This window comes from Pyrus communis, chromosome 10, assembly GCF_041283825.1.
Source record: "Pyrus communis isolate YQ-2024b chromosome 10, ASM4128382v1, whole genome shotgun sequence".
In the NCBI taxonomy this organism is placed as follows: domain Eukaryota; kingdom Viridiplantae; phylum Streptophyta; class Magnoliopsida; order Rosales; family Rosaceae; genus Pyrus; species Pyrus communis.
This window is the reverse complement of record NC_142574.1, coordinates 22,505,398-22,521,316: the sequence shown is the minus strand read 5'-3', so window position 1 is coordinate 22,521,316 and position 15,919 is coordinate 22,505,398. Positions and strand designations below refer to the sequence as shown.

At 41.6% G+C, this 15,919-nt stretch overlaps 1 protein-coding gene and 2 pseudogenes across 1 annotated transcript; 2 read left to right on the top strand and 1 right to left on the bottom strand.

Annotated features, from left to right (window-relative positions):
* Window positions 1-741: 741 nt before the first annotated feature.
* LOC148693730 (uncharacterized) lies at window positions 742-4,302 on the top strand (annotated as a pseudogene).
* Window positions 4,303-4,345: 43 nt separating this feature from the next.
* LOC148693729 (uncharacterized) lies at window positions 4,346-6,658 on the bottom strand. The gene is made up of 4 exons (XM_088678100.1): window positions 6,375-6,658; window positions 5,735-5,820; window positions 5,091-5,590; window positions 4,346-5,017 (listed from the first exon to the last, which is right to left on the bottom strand). Exons 1-4 carry the CDS (start codon window positions 6,656-6,658, stop codon window positions 4,346-4,348), a joined length of 1,542 nt encoding a protein of 513 aa, XP_088534226.1.
* Window positions 6,659-11,347: 4,689 nt separating this feature from the next.
* LOC148693728 (pyruvate kinase, cytosolic isozyme pseudogene) lies at window positions 11,348-15,919 on the top strand (annotated as a pseudogene).

Genomic DNA, 15,919 nt, shown 5'->3' with positions numbered 1-15,919 from the left:
GATTCTAAAAGTCTTACTAACTAAATTGGAACAAATTATAATTGGGAAGCTTTAACGGAAAAGATAGAAGATTTGAATTAAACTAAAAATGAAATACGACTTTAAAATAAAATACATTGTTTGTACCATACTTAACCAATCCCGAAACTACTAAGCATCGGTCAACAGCATACCGTTAAGGACCCATAAGAGTTTTCCTCCAACCAGGAGGCCAATCACAACATGACACATGTCGGTATCAGAAACCAATCACAGCGCGACACGTGTCGATATCAGAGGCCAATCACAACACGACACGTGTCAATGTCAGAACAAAGCTAGAAACTCTCTTCTATAAAAGGGGATCATTCTCCCACAATAATCCCTAATGTCATTTGTACTAAACTATTCACTAGAACTCACTAAAAGAGAGCTTGAACCTATGTATTTGTGTAAACCCTTCACAACTAATGAGAACTCCTCTACTCCGTGGACGTAGCCAATCTGGGTGAGCCACGTACATTTTGTGTTATTTGCTTCCCTGTCTCTATTCATTTACATACTTATCCACACTAATGACCAGAGCAATCTAGCGAAGGTTATAAACTTCATACTTTCTGTTGTACCAAAGTCCTCGCCAATTTTGCGCATCAACATTTGGCGCCGTCTGTGGGAATTGCACTTATTCCTACTCTCTCCAGCTTTGTCAAGCTGGTTTCCACCATTCACACACTTTCCTTCGACCAGGCACCCCTCTCCAACATGGGGAGTGAAGGGAGCCACAACACGCAGAACGACACCCCCCTCGCACTTAGTGCAAAACAACGAAAGAGGTTTGCTCTTCAGGCTAAAGTCGATAAGCTAGAGGCTCAGAACAACAAGATAGCGATAAAGAATGAGATCCTCTAGGAACAGTATGAGAAACTCTTCGGAATGCTCCATGAAGCTAGGCATACTCAAACACACGAACTCATCGCCCTCGGGGAAGTCAACCACCACCTGGGTGCCCCCCAACACGGGGGATCACCTGCCTTCAACATAGATATCCATAATGGGGAACGAGTTACTCATCAAGGTGTTGATCAACATGAGACCTCTTTCGACCCAGCTGATTCAACCCGAAGCAGGAGAAGTGGAGGAAGGCACCTTCTTGCAGAATGAGTAGAAGGATCAAAAGCCGTTTATCGCGATTGTCGGGACTTCCTGAGGCAACGTCGAGAGAACCCCATCCACATAAGCTCGAAGGTCAATGATCTAAGGGTTTCTGAAAGGTTCGGTCTTCTTCTATACCCCAAGCCAATTGCCAATCTAGGGAATGAGCGACATGTCCTAGAGGAATATGAAGGTACGGGGGACTCGGGGGCGTTTCGACAGGCTCGCCCTGGAAGTCAGTACGGTGAGTCCAAAGAAAAATCTCATGCCCTTGACCAAGTTTTCCTACTTCCAAGAGGAGATGGATACTTGCGGAAGAAGGATCCAGCAGTATGTGACTTCACTCAGGACTCCCTTGTCCTACAACTCCTTGAGGAAGTAAACAAGTTGAAGGCCGAACGTCAGGTCGAAATACATGACTGGAACCAACCTAGGCTTAGCCCTCTTACAAGGAGGATCTTCGACACCCCCTCAAAGCAAACACAAAGCACAAGCTTGGCTTACAACTCTATACTGGAAGGGAGAACCCGATTGAACACCTTAACCTCTTTGAGTCCACCATGGCATACCGGATGCACACTGATGAAGAACGATGTCTTCTCTTCCCCTCTACCCTCTCTGGCAGAGCTCTGAATTGGTATTATCGTCTTCCACCTGAGACAGTAGACTCATTTGAGGAACTGAGGAAACTATTTGTCTCTCAACACATCTTCCAGACAGATCGTTTGCATTCCGCAGATGACTTGTACACTATTCGCCAGAAGCTGGATGAGTCAGTACGAAAGTATGCCGGCCGCTTCAGCCATGAGTATTCTCGTTGCGCTAAGGCAGATGACAATACCGCCCTTAAAGCATTCACGGCAGGCCTACGCGACTGTTTCTTCAAGTACATGATCAATGCTAACACTTGGAAGACTTACTCTGAGGTAATGGCACAGGCTTATAACTATGCCTCTACCGAGGCAAGGACATATCAAAGGAAACCCCCTATAGCCATCCCTTATCAGCAAATGGGGAGTGGAAGCCAAATCCAACCGAATGAGAAGACCTCAACCTTCCAAACAGCAGCGACGCTTCCCCCTACCCTACCTAATACCTCGCCAAGTCAACATGGGTATCATTATCAGGGCAAGAGGAAAGACTTCCATCCTCACCAGTCTCACTTTAATAAAAAGAGTAAGGGGCACTATCGCGATAACCAAAGGTATCACCACGATAATACCCACCCCCAGGCTGTCAATGCAATGGGCCAAACACGTGTCAAGAATGGTCCTACCCCGAGGTATGAAACATACACACCTTTGAACGCCACATGCACGACCATTTACCCCAGTATAGCTCACTTGCTACCAAAGCCAAGGCCGAGGGAGCCAGATTTCAAGTCCATGAATAACACATGCATGTTTTGTGGTTACCACGAGTATAATGGCCATGACGGCGAGAAATGTATCACCCTCCGTGATCATATTGAAGCTTTGGCATGTGAAGGAAAAATTGACCAGTTCCTCCTTCACCCTCTAAGGGATAACCGCAGCCAACGCCAAGTGAATGTGATATATTTCATAAGCGATGGCACACCCATATCTGAATCTTCCAACAGGGCCATGAAAAACAATGAACGAACGTTAAAGCCTAGCCACCAAGTGTTTCACGTGGAAGACATCAGGGGAGGCAAGTATCAAAAGCCTAACTAGGATCCAATATGTTTCTACCCTGAGAAAGAAAGAAGTATCATCTATCCACACAACGACCCACTGATTGTGGAGGCTCACATAGCCAACTTTGATGTACAACGAATCCTGGTAGACACGGAGGCATCGGTCAATATCATGTTTGCTGAAGCTTTCAAAACACTTAATGTAGCTGAACACTTGCTCACTCGGTTTTTCCTCTGATAAGCTTCTCTGGTGATGTCGTGCAACCTTTAGGGAGCGTACATTTACCCTTCACCATCGGTACAGGCCTGTACACAACCACCATCACCACTAACTTCTTGGTCGTCGACTGTCCAACGACATACAATGTCATCTTTGGGCGCACAGGCATTAATGATCTCAAGGCCATGGTATCCACGCATATGTTGTTGATGAAATTTCCAACCCTCTATGGCAATGGTTACATCAGAAGAGATCAACTTAGTGCACGATCATGTTACAACACTTCAGTTAAGCAACAACACTTGCATGTACCCAAAGAAACACTTTCTATACATGACTAAGTTATTAAGACCAGCTCGAACAAAGCCAACTTGAATATTCACGGTGGTAACAATCAACCCGACGATCCTCAAGATGACTCTTTCACCCAGCAAGCACAACCTGCTGAAGAGTTGGAGAAGGTCTCTATCTTAAAAGATTATCCAGATCGTATAGTGAAGATTGGCACCACTTTGTCACCACTCATTCGGTTGGCGTTGATCTCTTTTTTGCAAGAGAACACTGAAGTCTTTGTCTGGTCATACGAGGACATGCCAGGCATCTCTCCTGATATCATCTGTCATCTCTTGAGTATTGACCCCAAGACCAAGCCGGTGAGACAGAAGCGAAGATCTTATGATGCTGAACAATATGAAGCAATAAAGGCAGAAGTTGAAAAACTTAAAAGCATAGGCTTCATTCGTGAAGTCAATTATCCAACGTGGGTAGCAAATGTGGTCCTTGTTAAGAAAAATCCGACCAAGGAAAGTCTCTTGCTTCAAAAGATCTTGTGGAGAATGTGTGTCGACTACACCGACTTAAACAAAGGATGCCTGAATGATAGCTTCCCCCTTCCTTTCATTGATAGACTTGTAGACTCTACAGCGGGGTGTGAACTCTTGAGCTTCATGGATGCTGACTCAGGGTACAATCAAATCCTCATGAACCCTTCGGACCAAGAACACACGACCTTCACCACTAATAGAGGACTATATTGCTATAAAGTCATGCCATTCGGCCTAAAGAATGCAGGGATGACTTATCAAAGATTAGTCAATTCAATGTTCGCAGAACAGATTGGGAAAAACATGAAAGTTTATGTTGATGATATGTTAGTCAAAAGAAAACATGCTGACCAACACATTGCCAACTTGTCTGAAACCTTCTCCATCCTGAAGAAGTATCGAATAAGGTTGAACCCCAACAAATGCGCTTTAGGTGTGGGCTCCGGAAAATTCTTGGGCTTCATGATTAGCCAACCTTTCGTACATTCAAAATACATGCAGAAGAAAAAGGCACTATGAGTTATCCTCATCTGAGGACGAACCCCTGACAATATCACTTCGCGTTTCAACCACATCACCATCGTCACCATCCTCGGTATCTCCAGAACCATCCTCACTCTCCTGAGACTGCTCACCGACAATAGCCTCGTTATCAGAGTCATCCTCACTACAAGGATCAACTGCGAAGACGAAGGCTTCACCTCTTTGTCGGTACTCATCCATCTCATCACGGTACTTTTGGATAATGCTTCCATTATCGTAACGCTCAAGGACGGCCATCCATTTCCTTTTCTCAAAACTAGCCGCCCGGATGCAGTGAGGTTTAAAAGCATCTTGAAAGGCCTGGGAACCTAAGAACTCCTGCACGGCAGCGTCCCTCTCAGTTGGGATACTCCTCTTTAGCTCAGAAACTTCAACCAAGGCACTATCCAACTCCCCTTTCACCTTGGAAACTTCGAGAATAATAGTCTTCAACTGTTTCTTAGTCACCTCCAGTTGTTTCTTAAGCCTCACGTTCTCACCATTTCGCCTCTTCAAACTTTCAAAGTGTTGATCTTTGAGGCGGATGGCCTCAGCCAAAGCTTTGCTCGTTTTTCTAGCATCATTCACAAGCTGGTTATTCTCTTTAAACTTTGCCTTGTACCGCTCGACCTCTAGTAATCTGTCGTCATACTCAGTCATGACCTACACGATAAGATGATCGTCACTACCAGGAAAAAGAGGTAAGAAAATAAAGAAATAACAGAATAACACTTACATAAGAAGATAGCCTCATCATCCGGTCACGATCTGATTCATTCTCATCTAGCGGCTCGCTAAGCTCGTCAACAGTGGATCGACGTCCTGCCAAGCAATTATTGACATACCTAAAACTACTTGGCTGTATGGCAACCTTCAAATCCTTCCAATGGATGCTGCCAACCTTTTCCTTATACTTCCTCTTACGGCTGGAACTAGAGTCACCTTCTTGGTCAGTGGACTTCATGGTTGGAGGAAAGATGGGCTCGATGGTAGGAAGATGAGGCAACAGTCGTCTCTCATCCCCTGCAACTATGGCAGCAGCACACCCGATAGCCTCAACTTCAACTTTTTTTGAGGCAGTGATCTTGAGGACCTCCTCTTGCGACTTAGGTCTAGGGGCTGGTCTTACCCGATGTTTACGAGCTCCCTTGTGAAACAAAATGTCATCTACAGGAACTAATATGGGTGTTTTCCCTTTATTGGTGCTAGTCCCCCCTTTCTTGCTCACTTTCTCCACTGAACGAGAAAAATCAAAGTAAAGAATGCAACCTTGTAAAAGAAAGAGGGGGCGAAATGAAGGATACAACTTACTTGCTCGTCTCTGGCACTCCGACACTAGGGGTTGGAAACCGTACTTTCGAAACAAAGGTCATAGCTTGCCCAAATGTCTATCCTCCTTAGGCACCCTTAACACCTTCTCTACATTAGCCAATTCCCTCCAGACAATTTGATGTTGCCTCGAGTTACTGCATGAAGGAAAATTTTAGACGCAAAAAGAAATTACAACAAATAGCAAACAATGCGAACAATGGATACATTACAACCTACAGTCTGGAAATGAGTAAGAACACGTCGCTCAGGCATGACACCCCTAACATGCTCCCAATCATCATAAAGAAAGCACTAACGATTTTTCCAAGTGCAGTACGCCTTTTTCTTACCAAAGACAATACGCTCTCTCTCACTCCGACATGCACACTCGGCATATCCTGGGCATGCTTTCATTGGGCGCATCTTATAGCAGTAGCGCCATTGATGGAAGGAAGGCTCACCTAACCCACATTCTATCCAAATAATATAAAACCCGATCAAGGTATCCCAAAAACCAGGATTGAGTTGCTCAGGCGCATATCCAATGAAAGATAGCATCCGTTGCAACCAAGGGTGCAAAGGTAACTTCACCCCTAAGGTAAATAATATTTGAGTATAGAACATTACATGACCCTTGGGCGGTTCAAAGGGCAATTCTTCATGATGTATCAAACGCATTCCTACACTGTAGGGGATACTACATAACTGCCTTAGAGCTTCAAGCTCCCTTTCGCTATCTAACAATTCTTTCTCTAAAAGGTCCGATGTGAACTCAGTGCGAAATATGGGTATGGCATAAAAAACAACCCCCTCACCCACTGACATGAAGGAGGAAGAAGCAATATTGGCTAAAGTTTGACAATTGCGAAAATCATCCAACGTTTCTTTGGTACAAGACTCCAACAAAGGCCTTGAAGACTCCAACATTGCAAGCTCAAACCTAGAGCTAGAGCTAGGGAAGCCCTCATCACTAGGACTTCCAGACTTTGACATTTATAACAAACAGAAACAAACTCTATCACTACATGAAAGATCGAAACATAAGGAAGTTCCTAGGGCATGAAGAAAAAGCTCAACCAGTTCATCATGTTCTTAAACAAATACATGAACACTTAAACAATTCAACCAGAATGAAAGCATGCGATCAACTGCAGAAGATTACCAACCTGAAGATGATGCAAAGCAATGCCGGAATCCCTCTCAACTAGAGAACACTCTATCTTTCAAAATTACTACAAAATAAGCAAATGAAGGCAAGTTCAAGAGTGAAGACTTATCCTTCTTCTATAAGTTCAACAAGACCAAACAAATTCAAAATTCAAATTCAAACCATGAGAAAGTCCCACATGGAAAGTCTTCAAACTTCCACAAGCTAGGGAATTTCAAACTTCAAATTTTCTGTTCCCCCCATTCTCAAAAAAAAAAAAAAAAAAAAAAAAAAGGGAACGCAACAACTTCATCAATGGAAGACAACAACAATTCTCAAAAGCTTCACACACTCTTGATCAAGATAGTGTGAAGCAAAATAAATTTATGGTGCCAACAAAAGCTTCAACAAGTGAAGGCCAACAACAAATGTCAAAAGCCTCACACACTCTTGATCAAGATAGTGTGAAGCAAAACCAACTTATGTTGCTAACAAAAGCTTCAACAAGTGAAGGGCAACAACAAATGTCAAAAGCCTCACACACTCTTGATCAAGATAGTGTGAAGCAAAATCAATTTATGATGCCCAACAAAGCTTCAACACAAAAGCTTCACTTACAAAGTTTAAACATCAAACAAAGCTTCATCAATGAAGAGCAACTACAATTCTCAAAAGCTTCACACTCTTGATCAAGATAGTGTGAAGCAAAATCAATTTATGGTGCCCAACAAAGCTTTAACACAAAAGCTTCACCTATAAAGTTTCAACATCAAACAAAGCTTCATCAATGGAGAGCAACTACAATTCTCAAAAGCTTCACACACTCTTGATCAAGATAGTGTGAAGCAAAATCAATTTATGATGTCCAACAAAACTTCAACACAAAAGCTTCACTTACAAAGTTTAAACATCAAACAAAGCTTCATCAATGGAGAGCAACTACAATTCTCAAATACTTCACACACTCTTGATCAAGATAGTGTGAATCAAAATCAATTTATGGTGCTCAACAAAGCTTCAACACAAAAGCTTCAACACCAAAGTTTCACCTACAAAGGTTCAACTCTTAACTACAAAGTTCAACACAAAAGCTTCAACACCAAAGTTTCACTACAAAGGTTCAACTCTCAACTACAAAGCTTCAACACAAAAGCTTCACCTACAAAGCTTCAACACAAAAGTTTCAACACCAAAGCATTAACACAAAAGCTTCAACACAAAAGTTTCAACACCAAAGCTTCAACACAAAAGCTTCAACACCAAAACTTCACCTACAAAACTTCAACATCAAAGCTTCACCCATTAAAAAATAAAAATAAAAATAAACAAATAAATAATTTCGAAAATTCAAAAAAATAAAACATAAAAAAATTTAAAAAATTCAAAAAAATTTAAAAAATTCAAAAAAATTCAAAAATTCAAAAAAAAAAAAAAAGAGCCTAGGCCTTCCCTTCTTTTGGCCTAACAACTTTCATACCAAATATATATGAATGAGGAGTTTTAGGCAACCACCTAGAAAGGAAAATGGTGAAGTTTTGTTTGGAAAATTGCCTACTAGCAAAACACCTCCCTCGTCAACTCCCTCAACCGGAGACTTGGGGGACTCCTACCATATACCACTATACCTTGGTACTCAGAAATTTCACGACTACTCAGTACCTTGGATTTTTCAAGTCCCCAACCGAGAAGTTTTCCTCACTCAAGAAATTAAGGGAGCACTACTTCAACCTACAGGGTCCACCCACGAAGTTTCAACGTGTAAACTTCAACAAAATAAAAAATTCAAAGAACTTAGTGAAGGATACCTTAGTGTATTTAACACAACACGGCGAATGAAGTAAAGCTTATTTATTGATATCTTCGATAAATTACAAATACGTGCATACACATGAATCAAAACAAACAAACAGGAGGGCGCCTTCACAAAGGCTGCTCAGGAGAAGTCTCAACACTCGGCAAAGTCCTAGAAATAGGAGGCACCGGAGGGTGATTATTTGGAGCCTCAGTACTAGGCAGAACCCTAGAAAGAGGAGGCACCAGAGGTTGATCATTTGGAGCTTCAGTATGTGGTACAGCCCCAGAGGACGAAGGCAACAAATGCCTTTCAAACAAACTCACAAACCTCTGATGATCATTTAAAATCTAACCCTCGGATTCCTGTAACTGGTCAAGCTTTCTTTTCATGGTTGTAGCATAGCTATGTGCGAGCATGTGCAATTGTCTATTCTCGTGCTTAAGCCCTCTGATCTCCTGTTTGAGACTTATCACTTCAGCCGCCAATGATTCAACTTGGCGGGTTCGAGCAAATAGGCGTTAGGCCATATTAGACACAGAACCTGCACATTGAACACTGAAACCCAGAGAATCCTTAACAGCCACCACCGTAGCGGTCATATCATTCTTCATCACAGAGTCCCCAATAGTAAGGGAGACCAGTAGGAGATAAGAAGGATGGACGCCATATGTTATCTTGAGGAGACATGGCTACCTTTTCTACAGCATTCAAGTCCAAACCACGATCGAAAGGGCCAGACATTCTCAGAAAAGATAAAGGAAAAAATGAAGTACAGTAAGTCTCAGAAGTACGAAGATAAGGGAAAAATTCTTGCAAGCAATAATTTTCAGAATGGACTCCTTGAACTTAATTGGTGCTCCTATAAAAGAAAGAGCCAGATCTTCAATAGGGCTGCTTGTTCAAAAATCGAAGAGGCTTCACTCTCCAAATTTCGAGAAGCAGATTTCCTGGGTTAAAATTTATTAGCAATCTCCACACGTGACATCAGTTCCTCGGATACCAAGGACAACTTTGCCAAAGAACTCTAACAAAGTTAAGACAGGTAAATGTTGAAGGCCCAGTTACCCTACTATTACCCACAAGGATAAAGAAATAGCACCACTGCTTGATTATTGGAATATCCTTATGTGTGTCAACCTCTGTGCTCTGTGGCAAAGCAGACTTGCAAAAATGACCAACCTTTCTTCACATCTGAGAAAACACTCCTAACATGATTGCTTGCCCAGAAATCGAAGAGGCACCGCTCTCCGAATCTCGAGAATCATATCCCCAACAAGATTGCCTGCTCAGAAATCAAAGAGGCACCGTTCCCCAAACTTCTAGAAGTCGGATTTCATTGGATAAAATTTATCCACAATTCTCACATGCAACATCAGCTTTCTGGATACCACAGACCGCTTTTTCAAAGTGCTCTGACAAAGTTAAAACACGTGAACCTTACAGCGACCACTACATTGCTTTGACCGAGAAGGGTAAAGGAACAACATTACCACTCGCTGTTGGGACAATTCCTATATATGTCGACCTTCATCCTCCACAGCCAGGCAAACCTGCCAAACAAAAAAAAATGCTCAACCTTTCCCCACATCCGAAATGGCACTCCCAATCTAGCCTATCGAAATACTCTGTTTTCTTCTCATTCGATAATACCCATGCCAACTAGCCACATCAAAGCAAGAATATCTCATATCATCAGGGTTGAAAGCAAGAGTATCCCATATCATGCTTTTTCCCTGTCTTTTCCTTTGCCCTTGCTCTTACCTGCAGGACAAAGAGAAATAATGCAATCAGTCAGAACCTGAAATCAAACTTCCGATCTAGAACTGATTGCCCGGAACCTTCGCCTGGTCGCTTGCCTAACATTGCTCTAGAGTACTCATCCTCAACTGTTGTCAAGGTCATGAATTGCTTCGGCAAATACCTCAGAACAGTTGGTACGATATTGGCTTTTTACACTGAAGCTGCCAAGCATTGATGAGTCACTGAGAAGTAGTGCTCTGAAGGACCATTTAAATGCAAAGGTTGCGCACCATTTCTGCTATACAAAAGATTGAAGCAGAAGGTTTAACGGTGAACTAGAATAGATCACTACAGCACGACGCCCTTTCTTGTGGAACTTCACAATCCCGATGGAAGAGTCTAAGTCAAATCCAATCTCGGCATCATTGCTCTAATTGAAGAGATCGAGAAGCCTCAACAGCCTTTTGCTAGCATCGTCGTCGAAGAACAAAGCTTCGTCATACCATATCTACTACTTTGTCAAACAGCAAAAGTATCCCATATCATTAAGATCGAACATACTCCAGGTCTGACGGACTTGTTTTGACCCTCAAATTCTGGAGTCGGCTCGCTCCTTTAGAGGAAACCAGAAAACCCTCTAGCCCAGTTCAAGAATACACCTGTGGAAAGTCAAGTACAACAAAGCACGTGCCGATTTGTCCGTCTTCTCCAAAAACAAAAATACCTCATATCATCTCTTCTCCCTGTTTCTTCTCTTTATCCTTATTACTGAATGAGAGACAGGGAGAATGAATACAATCAGCCGGAACCCAAGATCAACCTACCGATCTGAGACTGATTGCTTGGAACCTTGATTGATTACCTTGTCTGTCACTTCCTTCGGCAGATCTCCTCGCTTAGAGACTTGGGGGACTCCTACTATATGGTTTGTATCGCACTTGACCAAATCCGAAACTACAAGTAAGCGTCAAATGAAAATGATACATTACCTTATGCGTCAATGCCAACCAAAGATACCACTCCTGGAAGAAGGAAAAGTACTTCCAAGAAAAGATGCCACATCTACTTACAAGACAGAGAAGGTAAGTGAAGGTGACACCACACTTCGGTACTTGGAAGTTTCGTGATTACTCAATGGCTTGGATCTTGCAAGTCCCCAACCGAGGAGCTTCCCTCACTCGGGAACTTAGGGAAGCACTGTTTGTACCATACTTGACCAATCCCGAAACTACTAAGCACCGGTCAACAGCATACCGTCAATGACCCACAAGAGTTTTCCTCCAACCAGGAAGCCAATCACAACATGACACATGTCGGTATCAGAAGCCAATCATAGCGCGACACGTGTCGATATCAGAGGCCAATCACAACACGACACGTGTCAATGTCAGAACAAAGCTAGAAACTCTCTTCTATAAAAAGGGATCATTCTCCCACGATAATCCCTAATGTCATTTGTACTAAACTATTCACTAGAACTTACTAAAAGAGAGCTTGAACCTATGTATTTGTGTAAACCCTTCACAACTAAGGAGAACTCCTCTACTCCGTGGACGTAGCCAATCTGGGTGAACCACGTACATCTTGTGTTATTTGCTTCCCTATCTCTATTCATTTACATACTTATCCACACTAATGAATCTAGCGAATGTCATAAACTTCATACTTTCTATTGTACCAAAGTCCTCGCCGATTTTGTGCATCAACATACATGAAATAATGAAATTATAAATATAAGAAAATAAAACCTAAGGCATCCGAATTCACCGTAACCAATTTTACTTAATTCCCTTAATATATTATGCTCAAGTAGTTCCCCAATATTGATGATCGATTTTTCCTAAATTATTCAATGGTCATGGCATCTGGTTACATCAAAAGTATCCTTACAAGTTAACCCTCTTTGGCATCTAGATGGATTTAAACAAGTAAGAACCCATTAAGCTCTATGGAAATCGTTGGAAAATCAACCCTAATTGTATGGCATATACAAATAGGTGGTTATGGTATCAAGTGCAAGAAGCTAAACCCAAGTTAAGTGTAACATCCCACATCGACCAACGGAGAGGGGGTGATGTGCCTGATATGTATATGCCCACCTCCATATAGCATGAGGCCTTTTGGGGACTCACTGACTACAGTTCCTATGAGAACTCCATAGTTAAGTGAGTTTAGGCGAGAGCAGTCCTAGGATGAGTAAGCCCCTATGAAGTTCTCGTGCCGAAATTCAAGAACAAATTCGTGAGGGTATGGCCCAAAGCGGACAATATCTTACTACGGCAGAGCTAATCTAGGATGTGACATAATGGAGCCACTCTGCCATGTGGTGCGAGTATGCCGACGAGGACGTGGGGCCCCTAAGGTGGGTGGATTGTAACATCCCACATTGACCAATGAAGAGGAGGTAATGTGCCTTATATGTACATGCCCACCTTCATATAGCATGAGGCTTTTTAGGGACTCATTGGCTACAGATCCCATGAGAACTTTATAGTTAAGTAAGTTTGGGCAAGAGCAGTCCTAGCATGGGTGACCCCCCCAGGAAGTTCTGGTGTTGAAACCCAAGAACAAATCCATAAGGACGTGACATTAAGTATGGCATCTACTCTGACTTGCATCAAATCAACCTAATTTAAACCTAGATGGTGATCAAGCATCTAAATAAAAATCAAGCGCATTACGAATAACAAAAGATACTCAATAAAGAAGAAAAACATGATAATAACAATGCCACAAGGTAATTAAGTATTCATGATTAGGCTACATCGTAACCCTAGTAAAGATAAACTCCAAAGTAGCTATTCCTCTTGGCCTTCCTTGCCACAGGCCCCTATGTAGAATAGATGATTGTTTTTGTTTTGTTTCTGTGGCTTTCTCATTTCACAAGGAGAATGGATCTCCTTAATATAAAACACATGGCAAGAAGGTATTAAAGGCTACTTGAAATCCAATTAAAACCCCACAAAACTCCTAAACATAATGAACTTTAAAACCTTACTAAAAAAAATGAAAAATAAACATAAATAATAAAAACTAGAAATTAAGTTCTCTCCTAAAGTCCATTGAATAGCATTCCCACGTCAATTTGATTCCAAAACCGCTCAATTTCATCTTCTTGTTGCAATGCACATGTCTTTGCGCATCTAGTTAGCCTCTTGTTTCACTGAAATTACTGTAGACACCTGAAATTTCCATTTTTCACTTCTTTTTCACCTAACTCCCTTATTGAATGCCTATAAATTAAAACAATATAAATTAGTGCATTTAACCCCTTCATATATACAAAATCCAAAGGAAATATATGATAAAAATATATGAAAATATGCACCCATCAGGAGTCGAGGGATGAGATCCTTTCGATGATGTAGTTTGCGCGTCTTCTCTATTTCCTTATCTCCTTCGTCTGTGTGTATTCTCCACCAATTACCAGAAATCATTTTACCCATAACATCATGGGTTTAAATTAAAAATTAAATCTTGATTTTCTCCGGTAGAGAAATAGTCTAGTGTTTTGGTCCAATGGCCATGAAAGTTTCGTGGGATTTGAATCCCACTCCAGGAACTCGTAAATATGTTGGGATTTTAAGGGTTTGTAAATTTTGATTTGTGAAATTTGGGAATCGCGGCCTGCTTGTAATTGTCGGATCCACATTCAATGCATGATTTCGGGATCAAAAATTGGGTATGCACTCTCTTGTGATTTTTTGACTTGAGTTTTAAATTTTTTTTTTTTTTTTTTTTTTTGGGAAAAATTATATGCTCTGGTTTGCTTGGTTGCTCGGAAAATGTGGGAGGCGGGTAACGAAGGATTGGGGATGAAGGGGGAGGGAGGGTTGCGGTTGAGATAGTTGTAATTGCGGTTGTAAATAAAAAATTAATAATTTTTTATTGCAATTGCAATTGCCAAATGAGTGGGCTATGCTCCTACCACGTCATCATTTAACAGTCAAAATTGACAGAAAATTTAACGGAGGTCTGACTTTGCAATGAATACATAAGTTGAGGTATGACATTGCAATGTTTACAACATAAGGTATGAGATTATAGTTCGATCCATAGTTGAGGTAGTTTTGTGTAATTTATCCAAAAAGAAATTATAGTACAACTTTGCTCCCAACACTAAAGTGGAGGTGACCAAGTGATGCTCACCCCCATTGATTACCATTAGATTAATTTGGTTTACTTGTTTTAAGACACAAATCTTGAAATTATCTAATCTAACCACAATCAACCTAGTGGGGGTTATAATCATTCTCAATTTAGGGCATGAGAAAAAACACAATAAAAAACTAACAGTTCACTATAAGATGCTACAAATATCATAACCAGTGATTTGTTTAACTAGTTGATACTAAAGAGCATGATTGGTTCTAATTATGATATATGTACGGTGATATGGGAAAAGAATCCTCTCCGGATCCACTTTGTGGGGATCCTAGGGATCCCTACATCCTAGCCGTTTATCGTACATTGTGCGGCCAATTTTCGTTAGATACTATTTGTGTTTAATTTTAAATAAAACAAAAACAAATTATTTATAACCGGACAATATACAAGAACGGCTTTTTATGTTTAAAATGTAAGGAGTTTCGAACCCAAAAACATAGAGAATGCAAATAGGTATATAGCTACAGAACCATGCTTCTTTTTTATTTATTTTCTTTTGTGTTATAAAATATAAAAGAAAATATAGCAACCAAAACTTAGACTATGTAAGAGCCTCCATTTGAGTCTTGCACAGGGTCTTCAAAATCTCAGGATCAACCCTGGTCCAAGTTTGAAAATCAAGAAGGGGCTGTGAATTTTGATGACATTCTTGCAAACTCGGATGCGTTTATGGTGGCTAGGGGTGACCTCGGAATGGAAATTCCAATTGAGAATATATTCTTTAGCTCAGAAATTGATGATAGAGAAGGCAAATAGGCTAGGAAAGCCAGTGGTTATGGCTACTTAGATGATTGAATCGATGATCAATTCCCCACGTCCAATGCGCGCCGAAGCCACAGATGTTGCCAAAGCTGTTCTTGATGGAACTCACTCTGTGATGCTCAGCGGAGAAACGGCAGTGGAAGCCTATCCTGAAATCGCAGTTCAAACCATGGCTGAAATCTCTGTTGCTGCAGAGGATTCTATAAATTACATGCAGCTTCTCAAGACAAAAATGGAAGCTACACCCATGCCTATGTCTCCATTAGAGAGCTTGGCCTCCTCTGTAGTGCAGATGACGAATTGCATCAAGGCGGTGATGATTTTAGTGCTGATGAAAGGAGGAAGCACGGCGAAGCTTGTGGCTAAGTACACGCCAAGCATTCCAATTTTGTCCGTGGTGATTCCTGAGATAACAACACTTTTTGAGTGCTCATGCAGCAATGCAGCTCCGGCAAGGCATGGCCTTGTTTACTGATCGAGGCATTCTGCTGCTTCTGAGCTCAGCTCCCTATAGAGATTCTCATGCTGAGTCCCCAGAATAGAGCATGCAGTTTGCAGTTCAACAGCAAGGGCAAAGGGACTCTGCAAGCCTGGAGATGCAGTCGTGGCTTCAGCGCTAACGCAGATTTTGTTTGTGATATGA

Excerpts from the sequence above, each read along its gene's own strand:
- LOC148693729 (XM_088678100.1), bottom strand. The coding sequence starts at position 6,658 with ATGTCAAAGTCTGGAAGTCCTAGTGATGAGGGCTTCCCTAGCTCTAGC. Across the intron at positions 5,591-5,734 it reads TAAGGAGGATAGACATTTGG|TGGAGAAAGTGAGCAAGAAA; the intron begins GCAAGCTATGAC and ends TTTCTCGTTCAG. Across the intron at positions 5,018-5,090 it reads TGATGAGGCTATCTTCTTAT|GTCATGACTGAGTATGACGA; the intron begins GTAAGTGTTATT and ends CTTATCGTGTAG.